At 38.8% G+C, this 27,445-nt stretch overlaps 1 protein-coding gene, 1 non-coding gene and 1 pseudogene across 2 annotated transcripts in view; 1 reads left to right on the plus strand and 2 right to left on the minus strand.

Moving 5' to 3' along the window:
- Positions 1–4,594: 4,594 nt before the first annotated feature.
- Positions 4,595–6,209, minus strand: LOC140241717 (uncharacterized; annotated as a pseudogene).
- Positions 6,210–8,094: 1,885 nt separating this feature from the next.
- Trnak-cuu (transfer RNA lysine (anticodon CUU)) lies at positions 8,095–8,167 on the minus strand. Its single transcript has one exon. It is a non-coding gene; the product is annotated as a tRNA-Lys (tRNA).
- A 710-nt stretch (positions 8,168–8,877) lies between these two features.
- LOC140241464 (uncharacterized) overlaps positions 8,878–27,445 on the plus strand; it is a 30,886-nt gene continuing 12,318 nt past the window's right edge. The window contains exons 1-15 of the mRNA XM_072321194.1: positions 8,878–9,044; positions 14,532–14,678; positions 15,142–15,300; positions 17,565–17,687; positions 18,536–18,715; positions 19,280–19,423; positions 19,924–20,070; positions 20,659–20,889; positions 21,669–21,798; positions 22,081–22,290; positions 22,548–22,745; positions 23,790–23,969; positions 24,840–25,151; positions 25,643–25,817; positions 26,680–26,923. Of these exons, the coding sequence (XP_072177295.1) occupies positions 8,898–9,044; positions 14,532–14,678; positions 15,142–15,300; positions 17,565–17,687; positions 18,536–18,715; positions 19,280–19,423; positions 19,924–20,070; positions 20,659–20,889; positions 21,669–21,798; positions 22,081–22,290; positions 22,548–22,745; positions 23,790–23,969; positions 24,840–25,151; positions 25,643–25,817; positions 26,680–26,923 (2,727 nt within the window). The 5' untranslated portion in view covers positions 8,878–8,897. The remainder of the gene's footprint in view (positions 9,045–14,531; positions 14,679–15,141; positions 15,301–17,564; positions 17,688–18,535; positions 18,716–19,279; positions 19,424–19,923; positions 20,071–20,658; positions 20,890–21,668; positions 21,799–22,080; positions 22,291–22,547; positions 22,746–23,789; positions 23,970–24,839; positions 25,152–25,642; positions 25,818–26,679; positions 26,924–27,445) is intronic.

The following is a 27,445-nucleotide window of genomic DNA, read 5'->3' on the forward strand; positions in this document are numbered from 1 at the left end:
CTTAGGGATCACTCGTCACTCTTCGAGTGATCCACGAGGTCACTCTAAAATGAATGAAAATGAACATTTTCACTGTCGAGAGATCCTTATGTCTAATATGGGAAAGCATCTAGACATACCAATGGCATAAGTTCAGATCAATTGTGACACTATAACCCACATGAAATCAGCCTAAAAACAATGTAAGAAAATCTGATAACAGTAAATACAGTTTCAGCATGCTTATTTGTAAATGTGAATATACAGCACGAATAATAAATTTGGACAATTTTATTCGAACGATATACTGAAAAGTAATTTCGCACAAGACATTTAAGAGCAAAGTTGAGAAATTGCCGCCATGTCGGATTTGTTTTGTTTTGTTTTGTTTTGTTTGTTTGTTTTTTTTTTGGGGGGGGGGTTCGGATCAGAAGGGCTTTCAAAGACATCTGCGGATCAGACATTATTACACATATACCATCATCATTCACGTTTCTACAACAGCAGAGTAACATACAAGTAAAAAAGCATATCTTTGATACAGAAGCATGTCTCTTTTTTTTTAATCAAAGATTGGGCCTTACCCAAACACTGGAATGAGCTCCATCCCCCCCCCCCAAAAAAAAAAAAAAAAGACCCTCAATATGGTTTACACTACTACAATATCGTTCGGATGTACAGAAACATGTAATAGACAGCAATATAAGAAGATTAAAAAATATATCAAATTATAAGTTACAGTGTATAAGTTGAGATTTAACTTTTACGCAACACACTAAAGGTATTGTTTACCATTGGGAGAAATATCACATTCGATTTATATGTGCAGGTTAGTTGTATCACAAAACATTCTACCATGTAAAAAAAATATATAATAAAGCCTAAACCATACGGAGATAACACCATTTCTTTTCAAGAAACCATAATCATGATAACTGTTAACAATTTAGTATATAAAACAACATTCTTATCAGATCTATTTAGTATATCTAACAATATTTAGCATTAATTATACTTATTTAAGTTTGTACATTAGTTGTTCTATCCCTAAGTCACAGTTTAGAACTAGTTTGAGACATTATAAGTAAAGCTGGGTTTTTGTTTTACGTGCACTAATGGTAAATAATGCCTTGAATGACAACCTTGATTAATTACCGCCATCTTGAATTTTGTGTGGATACTATGTTTATCGCTAAATATTACACATTGGCAAAATTTGTGTCAAATTCCAAGCTCCTATCTCTTTTGGAAAATACTTCCTGTTCAATCTTATCTGCCTCAGAACAATCTACTATGATGAAATGCCACAGTATAGCGACACCTATATACCACTTGGCATGAAAAGTTAGTTTGCAGGTACTTGCAAGTCACTAAATCATAACAATATTGCATGTGACCATGTAAACACATTGTATGCAAAATTTATAATGCATAAATATAATATTTTCAAGTTTTAGATTTTAACTTGTCAACAGTGTATGATATTGCCTATAATTCCACAAATATGTATTATGTCTCAATCTCAGTAAATCTCAAGCTCAATCGCAGGTTTCAAAACAATTCTTCAGTTTGTCTTTGATAAATATCAAATCATGCATTTTTACATTTCTTCCTTTTTTCAAAACAATATAAAAATATGTATTCCCTCCCCCCCCCAAAAAAAAAAGAGAAGCAAACAACCCCCCCCCCCCAATTTATCACAATACACAGCTAAAGTGGTATCAACTTTTATGAAGTTTTGCTCTCCTTCATATGACATCAAATTTGTTGCAATCCAATGTCTCTATCAAATTTTATGTTTGAAATGTTAAATTCAATAAAAATGGCGGCCCTATTGGACCGCATCTGTACTTTGGAGGTTTTTGCAACAAATCTATTGAGGTGTGCTTACGGAACATTGCTTAGTATACTTAATTATTATATGTATGATCTTGTTTATAGAGAGAGTGGAACTCGAAAAGTAAGCACGATCTTGGATTTGACCCTCTGTGACGTCTTTGGGAACAGATGCGTGCAAATATATATTATGTAAAATTGGATTTCAAGTTTGAGACATTATAACTCCTGATCCAAATACAATACTGACCCCTAATTTTCTCCAAATATTGATTATATCATGGCAAAGATGTCAATTTCTGCATGGTTTTCATAAACATTTTTAATCTTATTTGTTTTTTACTTTTTAGAGAAATATTCATGGTGCATTCTGAAAAATGTCTCCATAAAAACCTAAGATGGTTTGAAATACCATTAGAATATTCAGAATATATAAAAACCATATAAATAGACAGCAAAACAGACAAAATTGTATCAAAATCAAAATGATACATTTACTTTGGCGCAATACACTATGTCAGCTCTGATGGCCTGCAATATTGAATTTTTTGAGTGATTGATCCAAATTTTGTTTTAAACTTTCTATAGCAAGGTTAGTGTTTGAAGCTTCTACCTCTATTTGAAAGATATTTTTTGCTTCATCTCATCTGCTTCAGAACAATCTACTTTGAAATAATAGCAATCAGCGTCACCTGAGCTACCACTTGGTATGAAAAGTTAGTTTGCAGGCACAAACCCTTGTTTGTCAAAGAAAAAGTCTGCGTTTGCCAAGACTACTACATGCGCCACTGGCACTGCTACAAGCGCCAGTGCCAGTGGTGCGTGTAGTAGTCTTTGCGCGCGCAGGCTTTTTTCACGACCAACAAGGTCTTGTCACAACTAAAGTGGCCATTTTTGCGTAGTGAGTTTTCAAGTTTGAGACATTATTACTCCTGAACCAAAGATGGTACTGACCCCTAATTTTCTCCAAATATTAATTATATGTCAAACAAAATTTTTGAAACGTTTCAAGATAATCCTTCCGTCTTTCTTTGATTTAAGCTGAATCAAGCATTTTTATGATTTTCCTTTTTTCAGAAAAATATCAAAAAATGAGTGTTTTTTCCTTAAAATCTCAATCCAGTTATAACAATAACCCACAAAAATGGTATCAACTTGTAGATAATTTTATTCTCTTTCATATGACATCAAATTTGTTGAAGTTTGATGTTTCAATCAAATTCTATCATGCAAATAACAAATTCAGTAAATATGGCGGCCATCTTGGACGCCATCTTGGATTTGGAGGCTTTCGCAACAAATTTTTTGAGGTAGACCAGTGGAATGTAGTTTGTTACAATAAAAACTTGAAAATAAGCATGGTCTACTTAGTTTGTAGAGAGAGTGCAACTCACTCCTTAAGTAAGCGACTTTTTGGGGTTTGGCCCTCCGGTTACAAGGCGCCTTTTGCTTTTGACATCACGCTTTATACATGTATAGTAAAACAAACATGCAGCCTTGCATTAGAATTGCAAACAGCAGTGAGGAAGCACAGTGAAAGACTGCATGTGGATTGTGAATCACTTGAGCAGTTATAATAAAAAGCAACAGCAAACTAGTTATAAAATTTCTGAGGGTATTGTTTGTGTGTGTTTTTTGCAAGGTAGTGATTTCCATTTGCAGAGAGGTTTGGTTTATGAGCCACAGATTATTACAGTGTAGTATACAAATAGTGAATGGTCACGAGTGCGATGGTACAAGATTTTGCACGAGGTGAAAGATAGAGGCACTCTAGCTGGGTTGAATAGTACGCCTCCTCTTTCACCGAGTGCGAAATCTTGTTCCATTGCACGAGTAAAGACCATACACTATGGCCCGAATTCACGAAGGTGGTACAAATGAAACCATGGTTTAAACCATGGACAAAAACCATGGAGCGCCAAGTGTCGCATGGAATATTTCGTTACTACGAAATCAGTCATTTCATCGATGAGATGATTATTTTGTAACGAAATGACATTTTGTAACTAAATGAACATATCGTCAACGAAATAAATGAGACTTCAATAAAGACTTGAACTGATCTAGTGATGAACATTCTCTGAGATCATTAGGGCGCTGATTCCAAAGATGAGGTATTGAATATTGAACAGATCTTTGACCATAAGACTTAAAAGTTACTACATTTTACGGTGTTAACAATACTAATTGTTTACAATACTTGTTACAACAACTTGCAAGTTGAAATTACTTTTTTTGTCAATGAATTATGTAAATTAATTACTTTACATATTAGCAATTTGGAAGAATTCTCCGTGAAAAGAAAGAAAAGGGAAATCCCGTAGCGTAACGGGAGGGAACAACGTGAGGGCGCCTTCAAAATGTTGACTAACTTCGCTAAATTCGAAGAAATTGGAAGACATCACGCTCTATCAGTGGTTTCTCTGTAAAATCGCGTATGGTTTCGATCTGAAGTTAACGATAATATTTTTGCACTTTCTCTGCATTATCGATTGTGTAATTGAACAAGATTAATACGGACGTCAGTACAACTGTTCGCAGTAACTCTGTCACACTGATGCACTGCACTGATGGGGCAACGATGAAATTGGCAATTGTATACCAAGGAGGTACAAGAGAATGGAGTCACAACCGTTTCCTTTGCTAGATGTTCGAATCCGCCGCTCAAAAATATTTGAAGCATGTGCCAAACAGGATCTGCCGCGCAGATATACACATTGGCAAGCAAGGTTAACTAATCGTATGAACCATACGACCAAACAATCGTAACATACAACTACTATAGATCGAGTATCACTGGATGCTTAATTTTTCTACCACTACGAGTTACAATATTTTCTTTCTTGACTAAAGTACACTCAACTTGTTCAGGCTTCTGCAAATTTGCAAAATTTGACATGATCAGCCTCACAAATAATACTAATTTTTTAAGCTGTCCTAAATGTGAACATGAAAATAATCTGGACATGTGTACTGAGCAAGGACGTTCAACCAAATAATGATTGCTTAAATAAAACTGTCTTTCTTTTTCAAAGAAGGGGCATACGAAAACATAGTGAAATTCATCACCTGTTTCATGTCTATCACAACAAGGGCACTGAACGTCCCTTTCATCAAATGACTGTACAAATCTTCTATTATTAACTGGCAACTGATTTGACCTACATCTAAAACGGCTCAATGAAATTCTATCCCTCTTATACTCAACTTGACTAAATACCTTTCAAACAGACTATTCGTCTTAAAAATCCTATAATTTAAACATACTCTATTTGACCAAACATTTACCATCAAATCCTGTTTAGACATTAATATCAGCTTCAAGGTGCTCAATATCCAGCTATTACTAAATCCTTCCCCTTTTGTTAGCCATATAACACCAAGACCAGCATGGTTTAAAATTTCCTCAATATAGGATATCCACGTAAATACAAAGGTCGTGTCCTGTTGACTTATTAATCTTTGGAGTGTATAAAACCTGAATGAATAGCAGAAGAACCCTTTACGATCCTCAGCCAGAAGCTAACCATACGATATTGAACAGTATTAGCCAGTCGTGTTCTCCCGGTTTCTGCATATACCATACAATCTGGTGTAAATTTATTTACACATAACAACGATTTCAAGAATTTCCTATGAAAAATTTCGATTTGACTCAAATCATCAAAACCACAAACTTCACACCCAATATAGTATTGGTAACACTATTACTGATCAAACAGTTCGCATTGAATATCCACAGGAAGCTTGAGTTTCTGAACCTTTAATGACATAGAAAAAGTGCTTTCCTTGCCTATGACACCTGCTTAGAAATAGCCTTCTTAAAACTTCCATTGTAATTAAATTGAATACCTAAATAAACAAACTCATCCACTACATCAAGTTTGTCTTCACCAAAACTGAACAATGGAAAGTTACGTACTTTGCCTCTTGAAAAAATCAGGACCTTCGTTTTTGTAGTATTGACACTTAAACTCCCAATCTTTACAATGTCGATGCAATGCATTCAAAGCCAACTGAAGCTCTTAAACTGCACTGTCGGCTAAAATAAGAGTGTCATCTGCATATAACAATGTATATAAATAATGTATAAAAAGATCCTCATTGACTTCTCTGTCTAACATATCAACACAAACGTTTTCAAACAAAAACTGCAGTCCCTTGAAACGACAACTAAAAAATTATTCAAAATCATTGAGATATATTGCAAAAAGCAGAGGCGATAAATTTTCACCCTGCCGTACACCAACATTACACTGGAAAGCCTCAGAATGTTGACCATCTACTAATACACAAGATTTGGCTTGAGCATACATATTCTTTATAACTGTAAACACCTTACCATCCACACCAGACCTCAACATTTTATGCCAAAGTGATACCCTATCAACCATATCAAAGGCCTTCTTAAAATAAATGAATGCACAATAAATTCGTTTGCGTTTAGTTAATGTATATCAATTAAAGTTTTCAAAACAAAGGCGTGATCCATTGTAGAATATCCAGCTCGAAAGCCAGCTTGTTCTTCCCCAAGCATACCTTGATTATTAAGGTAAGTTGTTATTGTATGATTCAAAATAGAAGTGAATAACTTCCCCAAACAGCTTAAAATTGTTATTCCACGATAATTATGTGGGTCTGTATCCCTTCCCTTTTTCTTAAAAATTGGTACTATAGTACCGAGACACCAGTCTTTTGGAACTAAACAACTTTCCAAAATTATATTAAAGTAAACTGTAATACAATCTAAAACACGACTTGAACAATGTTTTAAAAATTCATTCCTATAATCAAATCAATACCGCATGCCTTATTGTTCCTTAACTTCTGAACCATCTTAATGACTTCATCAATTACAATTGGTACATTTAACTCATTATTACTTATTGATCCATCCAAATCATACTCTGGTACTGAAATCAAATTTCGAACCGAATTCAGTTTACTAAAATGACGCACGAAATCAACCAAAGGGACCTTTGCCGCACAAGAGGTCACGCTTACGGCCATTCAGTAACTTCCAATACTTCGCTACGAAGATGATCATGCAGTGATTTATCATATGCCTTCTACTTTCTTCTCAACAATTTCTTGTAACTACTAGCAACAGTCTTAATGTCAGCCAGCATTTGCTCCTTCTCTCTCATAGGTTTCCCTTTACACTTCCGTTTAATCCTATTCTTAAAATTAAGATAATGCAATCTAGCCTGTACACACTCATTATCAAACCACGGCTTTTGTTCTTTGCGAGGTTTCCTAGGATTACCTATCCTACGAACATTTTCCTCACAAATACCAACTTCTTTTCCAGCATTCATGAAAATATCACCCAACAACGCACTAAAGATATCATTATGAACTTGTGTGGATGATCTTTCAACCACCTCAGTTGACTCAACAAGGCTTGAATATTTTGATCAAGCTTTAAACTAAAATCTAATGCCTTTTTACTATCCCACTTAAATGAAACATACTTGACATTCTGAAAGGTTTCATCCCTATGCTCAGACTTATTGCCCCCAGAATTATCAAAAACATTAATATTAGAAATCGTCAAATTCAACGGGCAGTGTACATCTGAAATACATTTATCAAAAACATCCACTTCAAAATGAGTAATATATTGAAATAGGCCTGCATGATAGAATGACATAATCAACCACACTTTTCCCACCATTCTTATTGTAACATGTAAAATCACCAACACCTTTATCACTGCCAAATCTTCTATTCACTATACTTCAAATCAAAACTCTGGCAAATACTAATAAGTTGCCGACCATTATTATTTACAAAATTATCCATACTATGTCTTTTTGTAACATATCCTTCCTCTTGGAGTAAACTCTGTCATCTGAAGCATCATACCCACACAATTCAGTAACAGCATTATCAATTACCATAAAATCATCAAGCAGCCCTGTTCTGGAATTAAAATCCCCCACTAGACAGAATGGAACATCATAACTACTTTTCAAATATAACACATCCTGATAAAAATTATGAAAAATATAATTTATGTGAAATACTGAACCTTCGCATGGCAAATAAACTGCTCCTAAGATAAACTCAAAACCCAAGAGGACTTGCTAAAATGAATCCACAAAATAGACTCTGATGTAGTGCCAGCTATTTTGGTTGTAGAAGAAAACAAACCTTCCTGAATGAGGACACAAATCCCGTGAAAACCACCAAGCCTTCCCGCAATATCACTTTTCAAAACATAACTTCTGTGGTCATGAGAAATGTTTAAAAAAAAAAAAAAAAAAAAAAAAATTGCGCCCAATGTGGGGCTCGAACCCACGACCCTGGGATTAAGAGTCCCATGCTCTACCGACTGAGCTAACCGGGCTTCGCGTTGCTTATCGTAAGTTTTAATAATATATTCTAACTATAAAAATTAACTATGAAACGCCAGCTTATGAAGAAAATAATTTTATTTTTAATTTTTCTTGCATAAAATGTCCAACATCATAGATCAAATCAACTTTAGAAAATGAAATTTTGTCGTCATTCATTTCAAACAGACCATTTTAGCTCTCGTTTTGTCCAAAAATTTGCAGAAAAAAATGAGTTACCCCTTCGATATACGCTAGAAGACATCACAATCGATTGCAGCCCATAAAATGATTGTTAACAAATTTAATAGTCTTTATTAACGATACCCTATGATACCTAAGATTGAACAGGTTTGCAAAATGTCATCCTACATCTGTATGTTAGCTCTGATTGCATGTCAATTATTAATTTTCTCGCAACAAGGTGTTTATTTTAGAATACCGATTGCTATCATTGTTTTTATTTTGTTGTGGACACCACCATCACCAATCGTTTAAAAATTCTGTGAGGTCTAGTAAGTTAAACTAACAAGGATACACACAACACGCATTTACCGACCGCAACGCTTTGTCGTATTTCTGACTACTGCGGAAGCACGCACGCACGGAATTCGGAATTCCAAGTAACTGACATGACGTGACCAAGCGCCGTGTTAAAATGTTGTCGTCAATGACGCTATCCAACCTGTTGGTGTAGCATTCGAATGTTTTGGAGTTCAATGTCGGTATCAAGTAGGCATTGCAATGCTGAAATCAGACGTTTGGAAGGGGAAACGTGAGCGATTGAAAAAGTCGTCGTCCAGTCACTCTCGCAGGCAAAATGGAAGTTCGTTTCAGTCGGCGATTCAAACTCGTTCCATCGAACGCGTCCTTGCACCTATTGCTGCACAGGTAAAAATCAACGCAAACGTCGCGCTGTCGGGATCGGGCGGGGGGCGCGGGCGGGGGCGGGGGCATCAAGCCTACGTAATGGGGAACCAGCGGTAAGTGACCAGGGATCACCTAGATATATCTAACGTTACTAGACTAGTATTTGGCTACTGATAACTGTTACTAGGGTTCTTGAACCTTGAACCTCATAACCTAGTAATCCCTTTCAGCAGTTCCTCAAGGCTCTAAACTATCCCGGGATGGTAGATTTAGAGAAGTGTCGTGCATCAGTGCAGTTTTCTGCACCTGCTCGAGAGAGTTTACCATATTGTTGCTGTGTGTGGGTTCCAGACTTCTGATGCATATTCTAGCTGGGGCCGGACAAGTGCAGTATAGCCTCTGGCCTTTACTTGGTGCATGGTGATACCGTTCTGCGGAGAAGCCCTAGTGTCTTGCTTGCTCTGTGCCTGATGTTCTGGCAATGCTTGTTCCAGCTCAAGTCATGATGAGTGATTGTCACTCCCAGGTACTTGTATTCCTGTGCCTTGGGTATAGGGTCATTGTGGAGATGATACTGGAAAACAGAGGGATTACGTTTCCGGGTGATAGACAGGACAGCACATTTCTTCACATTGAAGCTCATAAGCCAAGTTGAAGACCAGGTGGATAATTGCTGGAGGTCTTGTAGTATGTGATTGATGGTCTGAGTTTGCATATTATTTCTCTGCAAATGACACAATCATCAGCAAAGCGGTGGATATTTGACTGAATATTATCTTGTATGTCATTTATGAAGAGGAGAAAAAGAGTTGGTTCTAGCACTGAGCCTTGGGGCACTCTAGCCCCGGAGACCGCGCCTGGCGGCGCGGTCCTGGCGGCTTCCCCACAGTTTCGCTTATGTGAGTAACGAATAGCTTCCCTATTGCGCTTGTGCAAGTGATTGTGAATTCTGTGAACATCGCATCGATGAGCTGCTTATAAGACATCATTTTGTGCATCACAAACAATGAAATGCATCAAACAGTCGCCCCGATGATAGTCATTTAGGTTTCATCGACCCATGTAAATATTCCTAGTAGTTTCTGTTGAAAAATTAAGGAAATATAGCGCCGCAAAGGCACCCGTTTGTTCAACATGAAGATCTGAATGGGAGCACGGCGCAGCCGCCACACGCAGTGTGGCGGCTGTCGCAGTTAGGGGCACTCCAGACGTGACATATTTCCATGTGGACTTGAAACCATCAACAACCACAGCTTGCTCTCTGTAGTGTTGGTGAGAAATGACATAATCCAGTTTAGTGTGTCCCCCGTTATGCCATAATAGCGAAGCTTGGTACGTTACACAGAGGTTGATGGGGCACCCTATCGAAGGCCTTCTGGAAATCCAAGAAGACAGCGTCAACCTGGCTACGATTCTGCATGGTGGAGGACCAGTCATGTAGTGTAGATGTGAGCTGGGTGGTGGTGGAGAGTCCTCGGTGGAAGCCATGCTGTGCATCTGAGAGGATGTTACAGGATGCAAGATGCTTTGAAACTTGGCTAAGGACGATGTGCTCCATTACCTTGCAACAAATGCGGGTTAATGAAAAGGGCGGTAATTTGAAGTCTCGTTCTTGTCACCAGACTTGTGTACAGGAGCTACGAGGGCCTGTCTCCATTGTGATGGAACTGTACCATCGTTGTAGCTCTGTTGGTATAGGAATGAGAGAGCTGGGGCTATTTCATGTGCAATAAGCTGCAGGAGTCTGGGTGGGATCTCGTCTGGCCCGCTGGCCTTGGAGGGGTGTAATTGCTTTAGTTGCTTCTCCTCTCCAGTCCTGTGAAAGTGCAGGTGACCTATCGATGCATAATCAGAGTGGAGATGGGTTCTGTTGAGTATTTTCACTTGAAAACATTTGATGAAAATAGTCGTTCAAAGCCTCTGCTTTTTCTGTAGCTGTGGCACACAACTTGGATGTAGTATGAAGAGATGGTATTCCAATGTGCTCAGATCAGCAGCTTTTGACGTTTGACCAAAAGGCTTTGGGGTTGTCTGCAAGACTGGTCCCGATTATGTTGTTTACATAGTCACAGTGGGCCTTGTGAATAGTTTTTGCCACTTGATTTCTAAACTCTCGAAACTTCCCCCATGTGGCTGTACAATTCTGACGAAGGGCACTCTTGAAGAGGCGGTCCCTCTTTCTCATCTGCCGTTTAATTGCTGGGGTGATCCACGGTAGATGTCGCTTACCTTTGGTCATCTTTGATGGTACGAGTTCCGTCAGACATCTCGTCAGGAAGTTTGACACGATCGTCCAGTTTGTTTCCACATCTCTCTTTTCAGGGTCAGACTGAAGGAAGTGAGTTGAGAATTCTGCAGCAGCTTGCTTGAGCTCATCGAGGTCATCCGTGTTAAAAAGGTGGATTTTTCTCGGAGGTTTTGGTTGGTACGTTGGCCTAGATGAGATGTGGAATGTCAGGATGTGATGGTCTGAGATGCCAGGGTGTACTTTTAACATCATCAACAAGAGCAGGGTTAGATGTGACTATCAGATCGAGGGTGTTCCCTGAAGAAGGGCAAGTAACTTCTTTCACCATCTGAAACAAGGAATTGCTCAACAGTACATCCAATGACTTCTGATGCGTGGCAGCAGTAGTAGGATTGGTTGTAGTCTGCGTGTCCCAGTTAATGTCTGGATGGTTGAAATCCCCAGTTATGATGATATTTGGGTGTTTACGAAAACTGCTCATCAATAAAGACAGGGACTCAGCGAGGCCATCAACACTAGCCTGACAATTGTTTGGTGGGCAGTAATAGCAACCAAAAATGAATGGTTTTGAATCTTCCATCTCTATAGAACACCACTGGGATTCACAAGTAGTAGTAAATTGAGGACACGTACTGGCTGTAATTGAGTTTTTGATAGCAATGAAAACACCACCACCATGCTGGTTTCTGTCCTTTCGGAAAACTACTTATTCATCAGGGAAGATTAAGTAAGAAGAAATATCTTCATTAATCTTAGATTCACATCCCATGATGATATTTGGTGCATGGTGTGTAATGGCTGCTTGAAAGTTAGCTCTTTTTGAGCTCCCCTTAAGACTGTTACAGTTCAATGCCATCGCTTTCAAGACCTTCCTCCAGACCTTCACCATATATAGCACATAAAATGCACTGAACAATGCAAAAAAGAGGGGATGTGACCTCTTTACCTCCATGTTGTATGCAATATTTGGTTCACCACTGGCTAATAATAAGAAAGAAAATATGTTCTACTTCTATCTAGTGTTAGAACCTGTATTATGTCTACTAGATCTAGATTCTAGTAAGTATGGTAAAGGTACGTTTACCACTAACTGCGACCAGCCCCAACGCTTCCACAGTAGACCTAAATTTAGATCTATAGTATAATGGGTGATAATCATAGACCTAACTGTGTAAACTTAAAGGAAGCAGAACCCCGGGTTAGTTTACCACCTATCATCGGCAGGGTACCGGTACCTTGACGTCGGCACCCTGCATATACTAATTAAATTTTACTATCGCTATCATGGCTGTTTGCGTAGAGGGATCTATATCTATAGAAGTTAGAACGAAAAGGTACACGTGGGATTAAGTGCCATGGCATTGGCATTAAATTTAGCTATGAAAACAGTAATAACGAAGAAAAGAAAATCAAACTCATAAACAAATTAACAATTCATAAACCAAACTAAACACATTTCAATTACACATCCGCTCAGTAACAATGCATGACTGTGAAATTCATATGTATGGGAGGTAGACATCTAATAAATTCTAAGCCACATCTCGCCACCATGCCCCATATCGCCATAGCATGTATAAATTTGCTGCTTGCGCACAAAGCAAGACAAAAATGCGCAGTAAGATAGGCGCAATACACCGAGAACATGCATTGGTGTTATTTGCTGTTAAGAAACAAAGTGGAAACAGGCATCAAATTGCTCAAATTTGTGATTTTCTGGAGTTTTCAATTTGGCATTTAGCCAGTTTTCTTAAATTTTTACCTATTCTATGCCATGAAATGCGTCAATGCAATTAGACGACGATATCTCCATACATGTAGGTGGAATCCAAAAATGAGTGTGTGAGATCGGGATCTGAACCTGCGGTATTTTCAACCTTTGTGAGGTGAAAATCAGGTAAATTTGATTTTTTTTTTTTATTTTTTTTCACATCAAAATCCCGGTAAAAGTTTAGGGATGGCGATATCTTGCGTACCAAAATGAGCGAGAGAAAACTGACACTGTGCGCGATATTCTTGTAAGGCCACCTCAAATTTTAATTTTGAGGACAGCATCGGAATCTGTAGAGTTTTCACCACAATATGACTACATTTCTAGCCAATTTCCAGTCAGTTTTGATATTGCAATCACTTGCCTGGTTGAATGTTAGGGTGGCTACATGTGGCATACCCAACCATATTACCTATGGAGGGAGGGGTTGCTGATCGTGAGGTACCCTTTTAAGCCACGCGAAGAAAATGCAACGCATGCACTAAAATTGCATTATTTTACAAGGGAGATTCAGAATCAACAGGATGGTCACGAGATTCGAAACTGCAGTATTTACAGCATATATGAGGAAAAACTTAGGCGAATTTGTTTTATATTTTTGGAATAAACAAGCTGCAGATCCTTAGGGTGCCGATAGGTGGTACCCTCGATCATACTTCGTATCAGCTTGATCAGGGCAATTACCCCCCGAGGGCAATTACCCCCCCCCCCCCCCCCCCCTGTGGATTATGGAGTATACCATGCACACTCTCTGCTGAGCCCTTCTCTTCTGAAGAGTGTCCCACTGAAGTTGCTTCAGCATGTCAGTTCCGCTGCTTGTACAGCTAAAATCTCCTACAGCAAAGCAAGCGTAGCGGCAATGCACCATTTCCAATTTCATGATGTTCTTGTGGTTAAATGGGTCCCATACAATGGCAGCATATTCAAGAACTGGAAGGACAAGTGTTTTGTAGCAGAGCACTTTCGCCTTCAGAGGAACGTTCGTTTAATGAGTATCAACAATTAATCTACCATCGTGATTACAATATTGAAATTAATTGGATACCTCAAGTTGGAAGAATCCACTTCTGGCTTACCTAGAAATCCAATGTTAGGTCTGACTGTCAGGAAAAAAATATGTGAGAAGTTACCCCATCAGCCCAGATCTAAACCGTAAACCCATCCAGTTGTTGACTTGATGTCACTATAGAGAATCTATCACCAGTATGTTCACATTCAATATTTTGAAGTCGAACTCAAAAGACGGCTTTCTTAACCTGTATGATTAGAAGGGATAGAATTAATAGCACCAGCCAGCAGGTCTTTACTCCCAAACTGAACAGAGCATTATGTGGAATATGTGTTGTCGTACATGTAATATTGTACTTCACATTTTGGAGCCTTGTTAGTGTCACTGTTAGTCATTTCTGCTTACTAGCTAAGGGGGATGGGGTAAGAGGTGTGTCTGTGGTTTTGACTACATCTTGCTTTGTCATGCTTCGACTTCCAGGTATCCCAGCTGATAATTCTCAATGAGACTGCGGAAAGGGATGGAGGCAAGTTGCCGAACCTCATCCCGTTTGCCCAGACTGTGCTGAGAGCGACGGAGGACTTGGTCCAGGTGGGACAGAAGATGACTAAAGACACTGATGATGAGGTATCAATTAGCAGATTAATGTAAATATAATAGTGTATAGTCTTTTAAGTTATGTTTTGATTTGTTCTTTTGATTTTGAAGTGTTACTGTTGAATGCTTGTTTGTTTGTAGAGGATATGAAAAAGAAACGAAATATCTTACACAAAAACCCGTCAAGATTTAGTTGAAATTACTTGAATGTTTTTGTGAAGAGTTCGTCCCTAAGATTTAGGAAAGACCTTTTTTTATGTTTGATTTCCATCACTTGCTTGTGTGATACTATGTACTGTAGTATAATACATATAATAGAGCTTTCACACAATACTCTGGACCAATCTAAAAATAAAATTAAAAAAATCCCTTGTTTTTAAGTTTGCATATGAGAATATCTCCCTGATATTTAGCTTATTCTTATTTTCATGTGTGAACAGCTGAGCAAGAAATTTGTGAAAATTTCCATACCATTGTTACATGGCAATTTTAGAAACTCCAGCTAGAGATGCCCGAAGTGTGTGATGCGACCATTGCAGCGGGACGCAGCATGCTGATGGCAGTCCAACGTCTTCAGGCAGAGCCCCAGTCAGAAGCAGCCAGGGACAACATGGTGACTGCAGCCAGGCGGCTCTTAGAAACGACCATGAAGGTATAAAAAGAGACTTTCAAATTCATTAAATTCTTCCGTCAAGATGTTTTCATTGCAACTGATTGACAAATTGCCCTACATTGACGTAAATAAGCACTGAATTGATCAGTGTTTCAGTGATAGCCATGATAAAAACGTCATGGATGTACATATTTGATTTTTTATCATGGCTGCTACTAAAATACTGATCAGTTCAGTGCTTATTTACGGCGAAGTAGGGCAATTTGTCAATCAGTTGCAAAAAAAAAAAAGAGAGACTTGTTGGATTTTGGACAAATGCATTGTTTTGGACAGTGAGAAAAGAACATCAGAGGCATGATTTAAAAACGTGGTTACAGTCAGTTGATAGTTACTCAGAATGTTTCAAGATAATCAAATTATTGGTCTGGATGAAAAGATATAATTTCAATTTTTGTAGACTTAGTTTACCTGTATTTTTAAAGGAACATGTGTAGAACTGAGTAATGATAAAGGGAATGTGTATTGCAGATATTTCAGGATATGGGTACTTTCAGTGATTCTGTGCAAATCTTGCTATTTCAATTAAATCCTTGTTCAGCCAGTTAGATTCTAGGCTATTTGCAGAGCAGCAAGTAGTGTTTAACTTTGTTCATACTAGCGTTTAAGTGAGCGTTATTCCACAATGTCAAACATTGCCTAGAACTCAATGAGATACCAAGCTATACGTCATTAAAAGATATAATATATATAGCATATATGTAATCACTTGTACAAAGCTTAATATCCTTGTTCACTCCGTCCAACTTACATTTTGTTATGATATTTTTTTTTTTTTTTTTTGGGGGGGGGGGGGGAGGGTTCATTGAAAGCATGAAAACAAAATTGTAATTTTTTTCTGTCTTATTTTATTGAGTTTTATTGAGCATATGTTATATTTGCAGTTTTCTCTTTTGTGAATGAGAATATCTTTTTCCTTTCAAAGTAATCTTCTTCTTCTTTCTTTCTCTGTGCATCAATATATTTTTATGCCTCCGCTACGAAGTGGCCGGAGGCATTATGTTTTCGGGTCGTCCATCCGTCCGTACGTCCGTACGTCTGTACGTCCGTCCGTACGTCCGTCCGTACGTCCGTCCGTCCCGTTTTATTTTTGTCGATATCTCAAGATCCGTGTGGTGGTTTTACATCAAACTTGGTATGAGGGTATATCCTTGGGGGATAATACTTTTTGTGGATTTTAGGGTCACAGGGTCAAAGGTCAAAGGTCACAGGTTATTTTGTGAAAAAAAAATTGAAATTTCATGTTTTTCTCCATATCTCGCAAATGGTTCAAGGTATCTTCATGGAACTTAGTATATATGCTTGTACCGATGGGCAGTGATTATCTAGAGAAGTTGGGGGTCATGGGTCAAAGGTCAGGGGGGTCAAAGGTCAAGGTCAACTTCTCAAAATATCACTACTTTCCTTATATTTATGCAATGAATGAAGTTTCTTTTTTTTTAACTTGATGTATACATGTATTACCCAATATATATTCTGTGGGAGGTTTCTTGCCAAAAGGTCAAAGGTCAAAAGGTCAAAGGTCAAGTGAAAGTGCTGCATTGCACTTTTTCCTCCATATCTCAAAAGTAACTCAAGGTATCATCATGAAGCTTACATATTTATGCATGTTCAACCTAACAGTGATTCTCTTTAGAACTGTGAGGTCAAAGGTCAAAGGCCAGGTTTAGATAATGCTATTTTCCCATTTGATACTGAAATTATACTTTTTCTCAATACCTTGAAAAATTACTCAATGCATAAACTTATAAAAGGGTCAGAAGTCAAGTAAAAATCATCAGTTCCCCAAATACCTGCACTCTGACATTTTAATCATTCATCCAATTGAACCTAGTTCTAGGAAAGTAAACATTCAGCATATTTGTGTCAAACCTGTAATTTTAATATTTTGCCAATTGTTTGAAACTGTCATCACACATTGTCAAGACATTGTACTATAGACCTATTAGGAGAACCATGAATTATGGCGGAGGCATATCAGTCGCCGTAGCAATATATCTAGTTAGATCTGCAGAGGTTTGCAGCCTTGTGTATTACAGTTGACTTAATGAAAGGTTTTTTCCTCATTTCTTTTGTTTCATCATACATGTTTATCAAAATTGAATGCGTAGTAAAGGTATCTTCACAGAGAAATTAATTATCTGTATGATAACTCCCACGAAAATGAATAGCAAGCAATGTTTTATTGATCATGTAAGTATTTGTTATCATAGATTGTCATAATAATTACTCTTCTTGAATACCAGGTTCTGCTAATTTCAGACGATGCCGAGGTTCGTCGCATCGTTGATGCCTGCCAGTGGGTACAGGACGGTCTACAAGACATGAGGGCCGTGGGCTCCATGAAGGAACTTGTGAAGTGCTTCAAGGTATGTGAAATGTTTGAATACGCAGATTGAACATTTGTCTTTAGTGCAAGTCTATTTTTCCTTCAGCTTAGCTCTCTTTTGAATGGGAAAGGACACTTTAATTAAAAGCATTATTTACCATTTGCAGATGAAACAAAAACCCAGCTGTAGTGCCTCGAAATAGTTCTAAAATGTGAGTAAGGGATAGAAACAACCAATGAAAATTGTTGATCAGTATAATCAATGTTTAGTAATTATCGTTAAATATATAAAATGTTGACAATTGATAGTTATAAGAAAATTGTTTATAGATTAAACTGTCTACAGTTATGGTTTATTGAGAAAAATAGTGATATCTCCTTACATTTTAGGCTTTATTGCAAAACTTTTATATGGTAGGATGTTTTGTGATATAACTGACCAACACATATGCATCAAATGATAACTTGAACATTTTTTTGAATCACTGCACCCAATGATATTAATGTCATAAACCCTTTAGGTATAACTGACTTCTGCAGCAAATGAATGACTTTTGCTCTCAGAGCCAACTGCCTTTTGTGGAAGCCAAGTTTTCTTTCTGCAAGTTGCATTATACATTATAAGTGCTAAAGTTAATGTGATTTTGTTTTCCTTTTGCTGTATATTTCTCTTATGCTCTCCCCTCCCCCATCAATTATCATTCACTTCATCTCTCATCACTGACCTTTAACCTTTGGGGACAAGATATAAATCCTGTAGCAACTTGTACAGTACAATGAATGACACTGTGATGGTTGTTGCAGAAGAGTCGTTAGCTCTGGGTGCTGAAATTTCTTTGTTCGATGTACACATTACCACTGGTGTATTGCTTTTCCTGAACATTTCAGGACTTTTCGGAGTCAGTCCTCCTACTGTGTGACCTGTGTGATAAGAGACAGCAGGATCTGAATGACCCGGGGAGGAAGGAGAAGATTATCTTGGCCCTGGCCTCACTCAGACGAACTGTTCCCTTGCTCAACTCCTCCATGCAAGCTTTCGTCAAGTACCCCACCAACGTGCAGACCAAGGTTGGCAAGAGATTGGCGGTACTTCTTATCTCGTGTGGCATGATGTGCCTGGTTGAGACTGTTAGCTCACTACTTGAGATTGGTTGGGGCGATTAAATGATTCAGATGATATGTAGAGGATGAACCACTTCACCAGGTTTACACCCTCTTCTTTGTGAGAAGTGAAGTTGGATCTGTTATGTGCATGACTTCAGATTCTCTCTTTCACTTACATGCATGACCTTCATTTTATTTCCTATCTGACAGAAAGATTGTGTTTTAATACCCAACAGAGGATATAACAAGGCTGCACATACCATTTTTCGATCAGCGTGTCTCATTACGTCGTAAATCTAAATCCATTTAAGTTTGTAAGGTAGATTAGAATTAATTAATAAAAATTTATTATTTAAAATTAAAATCTGTGAATGCACCACAGCCATCCTTTGTCTAACTTTTTGCAATTTGCATAAATTGATTACCTGTAGTATGTGACATGTGTAAATAGGTGAGGAAAATATGTTGCACAGCTCACCCTGCAAAGTAAAATACCAACATTTGCTTTCATTCCATCATTGAAACCAGGCCAGCAGGGATTACACTTGCAAGCAGATCAGTGATGCAGTGAGTCTAATCCTGGAGGCAGTGGACCAGCATACAGTCCAGGTGTCAGAGACCCAGAGCATCCCTTCGGAGAAGCCAGGCCTCTTTGCCCACAGCATTGAAACGGTGTGTGTGTGTGGGTGGGAGGGCAGGGGGGATTCTCTGTTGATTTTAAGAAAAAAAAAGGTCACATAGCCTTTTAGAGTAGAGTTCCTGTTTCTCTTCCCCCTCTCCTCCTCCTCTTCTTTCTCCTCCTCCTCTTCCTTCTCCTCCCCCTCCTCCACTTCTCCCCTCTTCCCTCTATTGCTGCATAGAATCAAGTAAATATCAATATATTATTTAGCATCATATCATTTGGGCATCGTAGATGAGTGGCTGCAGTAGCATGACTGATGTTTCCTGCAAAGAACTGATCACTTGTCACTTGATTCTCGACATAAAGTCATAAATTTCATGTTCTGTTCTAATCTAATATACCGGTAAATGTTGGGTCATTTCAGATGCAGTGTGTCAACCTTGTTTTTGGCATTGTTGCTTACATTATGTACACCCTTGATAGGAAAATTTCATGCTCAGGAATCAAATGTCACAACATATTCATGCAAAGATTTTCTGTGACACCCTAGTTGATTGAGATGCTGTCTCCTGACCACCGGATGAAACTGGGCGGGGACTTTGAGGGCATCCTGGAGCAGACAGTTCGGCATGGGATGAGCGTGGCAGCAGCCTCCAGGGAGTCCATCAAAGATGACATAATTGCTGAGTGTAAACATGTAAGGAGCATTTCATAAGGATGGAGTTTCTATTTTCCAAAAAGAGCCAGCTACTACTTGATGTGATGTGTACTGGAAAACCAGAAATGTTAGCGTGCATTTTGATTTCGTGAATTTCGCAAAGTTAAAATGCTTGTGAAAGTTTTTCTACAAAATATCCATGGAATGCCAATGGCAATTCCTCAAAATTTCATGCCGTGAAAAAGATTGTCGGCTTCAATTCACAAAAATTTCATGCCGTGAAAATATCTTGCTTTGCAGTATATGATCAACCCATTTCATGCTAGGCAAACATGTATTTAGTCAAAAGACTATAATTGTGATGCTTCTACCAAGTTTGATAATCACCAATCTTTTATACTCACATTGAAACTTTCAGTAAAATGACTATTAATGAGTGATTTCATTTACTCAACCAGGACAGTTTTGAGCTTGTTGCATGGTTTTGGCCAGGGAAGCCATCCATGAATCGTTTAAGTGTTTGCTTGCTTTTTTTTTTTTTTTTTTTTTTTTTTAGGTCATTATAGGTGGAGACCTGATATAAAAATAAAGATTCCCCTTTTAACACCTACTGATTACAATCAACAGATACTGCAGCTTCGTTCGGAGGTCACAAAGACCCACACAGCCATGGAAGACAACACGTCCTACAGTCAACTGTTAGCGGACTTCGGCGCATTGTGTGAAGAGCTGGCTCGTAACCTTATGACCCTGGAAAGTCTTGTGAAGAGCAGTATCACCCACCAGATTGTGGACGTCTTCATGGAAACGACAGAGCCCATGGATAGGCTTGTCAAGACTGCTACTGTGAGATTAAAGGTGAGAACAACAAGATATTTTCTGGAAAGTTTAGGTAAGGACACCAGGTTAAATTCTTCACTGTGAGGTGAGGGGTAAGAGCTCCAAGACGTATAATTTCAAGAATAAAGGGTGAAGATATCCAAACCTGTTCTTTATGTTAAGACTGTGGATCAACACAATAATTCTTTACTGTAAGAGGTGAGAACCTTCAGACATATTAATTTTTATTTTGTAATTTCGTAATAGTCGTCAGGGTTTTTTATATTTCATAATTTCGTTGAAACTGAAGTATCATTTATGGCTAGTACATATTTCAACTGTGAGAGACCAGTAATGTATACAAATTTAGGATCAAATAATGTCAGAACATACTTGCAGTGTGATGTTTGCTCTGAACTGAAGTTGCTTTTATCAAATCTTATTCGTCTTGGTCAAACTAGACAATGCCAATGCAAGAATTGCCTGGTGTAAGGACTTTGAGAATGACACATTTTGAGTTATGGACTGATTTATAAAATGTAGAATAAACAAATATTAGTAAATTGATTTAGGTGTGAATTCCAGATCATTTCATGATCAACATCTGATCGCTTAGAGGAAAGTTTGTTAAATTGAGTGGCATGAAAGATCAATTTTTACATGAAGCCAGTTTTTTGTCCAGTTCAAGAACTGTTACTCGGTATTCTATCAAGCTTGTATTAAATGCCCATTTATCTATCAATGTTCTTGATTTGAATGTACAAAGTAAAGAAATTAAATATATGCTTTCTATGTGCATTTCATGTTGCTTAAATTAGGAGAAAGGGCCAATTAAAGAAGAGTTATGCACTAAGCTACTACAGCCCCTTGATGATGACTTCCATGATCATTCAGATCGGGTCCTTCAATTGGCAGCTTTCATCGCAGCCAGCTGTATCGACCGCAATCGTGAGTTTACCATGCATTTTGATTTGCAGTTGTCTTTTTATGTGTCTGATGACCAAAAGTAGGTGATCAACATAGACACTATGGACAGTGAGCAGTGTCCTATCCACTTACTGATGTTTGTTGCAGTAGATTTCCTTAGAAGGACAGGAATGCTGTGGCAAGGTTTGAACCCTGGAGCCTCTGATTGAAATCATGGTGGGCAATCCACTAGACTAAAACACCTTGATGAAACAGGTTGACCATACATTTGCCAACTCTTCATGATTTTCATCTCTCTATTAGGGGGCCAGGAGGTATTGGGCATCGTGTCCAACATGGAGGAGCTGGATTCCGATGCCTTCCCATCATGCCTTGCGGTGCGGCAGAATCTTTCCAACAAGGGTGCCTTACAGCATTTGAAGTTGGTTCGCAGGGAGTGGCACAGCTCTGTGAATCAGCTCCTGGATGTGGTGGACAGCCTCATTGATTCCCACAAGTTTATGGAAGTTTCAGGTTAGGCACAGCCTAATTTCTTCCCATTTTTGTTTAATTAAGGCCACCATATACAATATCGATAATGTGGTGCAAAGAACACATTGTTTGTGAAGTGAGTGAACAAAGTGAACATGTAATGTTTATTTAGTGAGTGCATGTCAGTATAATGATTATGATAGCATTTGTGTACATATATTAACAGAGGTGGCCTTGCATTCAGTGGGACCATTTTCAGGGAAGTTCTGAAAATAGTTTTCTCTTTCCCATCTTTCCAGAATCGTGTCTGGAGGATGACATTGAGGAGTGTCGCCAGGCCAGCCTGATTGACGACCCTGACCTGCTCTCGGAGGCTGCCAATCACATCCTGGGTCGATGCAAGAGACTGCTGCACGTTGCTAGGCAACACCAGAACAAGAGCAGTGATGCTGTCTACAGGAACGGGCTACAAGTCTTCATTGGGCAGGTGGAAAATGGTGAGCTGATGATACAATATTCACCCAGTGGAGGTGTTTTGGTCTGTTGATGACAGGTTTGTTGGTGTCTTGGGTCTTGGGCTCAGCACTATAGTGCCCATTCAAGGAACGACACTTCATGTATCAATTGAAAAGAGTACCGGTACCAAAGAGATGTTGTCACAGTTTTTTTCAAGCATGGTTAGCATCCCTTCTATTCACAGATTTTTGGGCTATGTGAGGTTGTTTAGAACCAGTTTGCATGGTTATGAATGATTATGCCGTCACACTTCGGTACTCCATTGAGTAAATACCGGTATATTAAAATGAAACAACAAAGCAGTTACAGAAGTCTCATATAATAACTGGTAAGATGAAGGACAAGGAGGTTGTTTGATGTGAAAGCGTAGCCTGCGTTCATGAAAAGAGTGATGTTGGTGTCAATCATATCAGTGCATGAAATAAAATGATTATGTCAATGCTGGTTCTGTCTGCCCTGGAGTTTAACTGAGGCGTGAAAGGCATGATTGGTAGGCCAATAGATGCAGAGATGTTTTCCCTGTTGCCCGTAAGAGTAGGAGAGCAATGCTCCCCTTTGCGTGGTGATGGTGTGTGTTTGTAGATCACATTGCAGGCTTGCATGTACATACTGGTCAGGAACCTCAAATTAAGAATTGTATGTTAGACACAGGCTACGAAGTCATACATTCACCTGAATGCCACTCACATTCTAAGTATGTTATGTTTACTTGCAAAATATAATACGATATTACATGAAGTTGTCATGTCGTGAAGTACAAGCTATCAATTGATCATAAGGAAAGAGAAGAGAATGTAATGTGATACATTGTCTTGTGATGTCTTTCCACTAGTTAATACCAAAAATCCTCAACTCCATAAACAGTCATCTGCATTAATGCAATTTTGGTTCTCAATCAGTGAATTGCTAACTTCATACAAACTGGTGTTAGGTTAGAAAGACTTGTCCTGTAGAGCTACTTAGCCTTGAAGATGATTCTCATTGCACATATGACATTTCTTCACTCTCACTCGCGCTCCAATTAGCCATCCCGCTCGTCAAGAACAGAGCTCACTACGCGGTGGGCAACATTCGCAACAAGAGGGCCGTTTCCGCCCTCCTCGACCACGCCCGTCACCTTCTCCAGTGCATCCACAATCTCCACCAGAGTCTTGACCCAGCCAACCAGCCCAGTATCCTCAGTCCATTGAGACTAGCTGGGTGCAGTGCAAGGGGGCACGGTGCAGCCGTTGAAGATACTGCAGACATAGAGGGTGAGCAATAATATCTGCCTCATTATGAAATCAGCCTCATTATGAAGTCGCTGTGACCATACAGAGCAAAACAATGTCAGAATAACACAGTGGAATTGAAACCAACTGATAGACAACATTTTAGTGAAATTGGGACTTAACTTTACAACAGCACTTGCCTTTGGAAGTTTAGAGAATCATCAAGCATATTTATGGGGTACCACATAACACCATCACTTTGTGTCATGGCAGTGATAACTCTTTCATAATAGCACTCAGTCTTTATATGCTGATAAAAGGTGAAGGTTTTGCTGTATGCCTGGAGAAATGAGTGCAGGATGTGTCTTGACAGACAGACTTATCTTTCAGCCACTAGTATCCCTGTGCACAGTCATAGTAGCTGGTTGACTCATAGTGATATTGGTAAAGAGATTCTCTAAGCATAATTTGAGATTCAAGAAGTGTTTCAAATTTCACACAGTATAGCAAGAAGAAAGATTAGCCCAGATGTAGCTCTGAGTATTGTTGCTTGGCTGCTGCTGGTGAAATTCTCTAGACAAACGAGTTTCTTGCACTGCATGGTTTACCACCTTTACAAAAGTGCAGTTGTGTTTTTCATGAATTGATACTGTCTCTTAACCTGTAGCTGTTTCACCTCTGCAGAGCTTTAATGAACTTCATGCATCATTCCATGGGGGCTAATGAAAAAAGCAAACCCAAAAAACAAAATCACTGCATCATATTTCCACTTCAGTTCGTAGAAGATGTCCACAGGAGCATAATGAGGGATCAGATTTAGTCTCTTCATAACTCAAAAATCAGATTTATGACTGCATCATCGAGTTGATTCCTTCTTCCTCTCTTCGTTCATTGGATCAGAATTCCTGGCGGAAGCTGCCCCAGAACCATCCCCTATCAAACCCATCTCAATGAAGCCCAGATCTCGGCTGGACCCCAGTGATGAGGACTACCTCAGCAAGTCAGTCAAACATCTCTCTTTCCTGGAGTCCACACCTTCCTTCCGTCTCCATGGTGATGCTGTATCCACCCCACTGGCCGCATCCCACTTACACCAGACCAAGGGGCTTCTTGAACACTCTCCCATTCATCTGGGTGGTGACTCAAAACCTCTACCACCCAAAAAGATTACCCGAGGTAGTTTGCTCGGCTCCTTTTAACATGCTTTCTTAGAGTGTTACGTCCTATTTGTTGACTATGGTGTTGACTGTGCAACTCGCGCATTATGACATTTTTCACTCCCTATATTTACTGAATTTGTTTTGTCTGGCATGGTGTAGTCATCTAGTGAAAGGTTGTTTGTAATCTGAAAGAATGAATTAAAGCAAAGTTAAAGAATGACCAGAGTATCTCATATCTACCGATTTAATTTCTGCAATATTATGTCTGTTTATGAAGCAAAATTTGTCTTTGTGAAATAGGTGATTATTTTGCCCATTTTGTCTTAGTCTGACAAATTGCTGTGCCTAGTATTCACATAAGATTGAAGGTTCTTCACTTACATAGTATTGGTTTTGAATAAACATGCTGCTATCAGAATGGATGCCAACATCATAATATTTGGAAAATGATGAGTTGGTGTTACTGTCATTGCTCTTGTTGTTTTCTACTTTTGTTCCCATGAACAGACATGATTCAGAAGCTAGAAATGGCCTATCCCATGAATGAGCTGGTGAGGGCACTGTTCGCCAAACAAGGAGACCAAGTCAAGTCATACTGTGAAGAGACGCAGCGCAAAGTGGATTGCTATCCTCCGCTCATTCAGAGGATGAAAAAGTTGAAGCTTGACGCCTCCAAAATTGGGTGAGTCCAGGTCATTTCTACCTTTTCTCCTGTAGAGAAGGTACCTCAGCATACCAGTGTGTGACACTAAGCCTTCAAAGCAAAAAAGAGGGAAATTATTACTGCATGCAGCACTGTCATACCATTGCTTGTCATCATTGTGGACCAGTCTATATCCAAGTACATTGTGCACCAGATATACAATGTATTTGATAGCCCTTAAGACAGTTTGATCTTTCCTCCCCCCCCCCCCCAAAAAAAAAAGGTCAATTTGCTAGGCAACAAATATTAATCCCCAATGGTGGCTATGATAATGATACCATCTTTATCCAAGATGGCTTTCTAAGTGTGAGCACTTGCTGGTCTTCCAGAGGGCCCTGCCTTTGTAAATTCAATCCAGCTTTGTCAGGTACGCATCTTGTTCAAGGTGGTCCCAGCAGTCATTGCCAGTACCATGAGACATCCCAAATGTATGTAGACTCCAGTCCCAGGCTATGATATTGGATGCGTGGCACATCTTCCTTTTACAAGATGAAGTTACTGTATACAGTGGAAACTTTCAGGGTGTTGAAATTTTTGTGCATTTCGCACAACTCGAAACTAGCACGAATATAAACATGTGAATATTTTTGCTTGGCATATCTTCCAGTAGTTGATGTCTTGATTCTGCGGAATTGAAAACACATAAAACTTTTCTTACCCGGCCGAGTGCGAAAAATTAGTCGCGTGAAAATATCCACGTTTACAGTAACTGGTTTATTGTCCTAACTGTTCCCACCTGTATGCACTCATACCGGCAAAGAAAAAAAAAATCAATTTCAACCACAGATAAGAGACTAACACCATTGTTTGTCTTCTCCCCCCTTTTTTTTGCTTCTTTCAGATCTATCGAATCCAAGGTCATGAATCTTCAGCAGTTGACCTGTGACCTCATCAACCAGTTTGACAAGAGTCTCCATGGCGAAGACAGTGACAAGGCAGACGCCGTAATCAGGGCGGAGAAGTGGAATGGTCACATGACGGAAGTGGTGGAAGAGCTCCATGATTTGATTGGTTGGTGGACCGAGTTAAACAGGAAGGCCAGCCACGCCTCCAGAACATCAGACATGACAAAGCTGCAATTAGAGGTGAGAGTACTTTGATGTTGTGACATATATGTATGTATGTATGTATGTATGTATGTATGTACAAATGTATGACAGGTATTGTATGTGTGCATGCATAGGTATTATCTGTGTCTGTGTGTATGTAAATATATAACTATGAATCCAACTTTAGGGAGACATTATATGTTCATAATTACTTTATGATAGAGAAGACCGAAGACCTTAGGGAGTTGTTTAACCCTAGCATATGTATGTGCATTTTGAATCAATGTTTGTTAGTATTACTCATGGAATTGCTGGTCTAACCTGTTTCAATTCAATGTTACTGTTTTCAAGCTTATTTTATTGGCAACATAGTGTCACATGGAATTTTACTTGTCCACATAATGAAAGATATACAGTAATGAGCATTAAATCAACCATTCAAAGTGAATCAGACCGTTTCTCTCATGTACTGGTAGCGGTTTTATTTGCCGACATGAGATATATGCCTGAAAACTCAACATATAGATGGTATCAACATATCATATTCGTAGAACACTT

Source organism: Diadema setosum, chromosome 18 (assembly GCF_964275005.1).
Source record: "Diadema setosum chromosome 18, eeDiaSeto1, whole genome shotgun sequence".
Taxonomy (NCBI): Eukaryota; Metazoa; Echinodermata; class Echinoidea; order Diadematoida; family Diadematidae; genus Diadema; species Diadema setosum.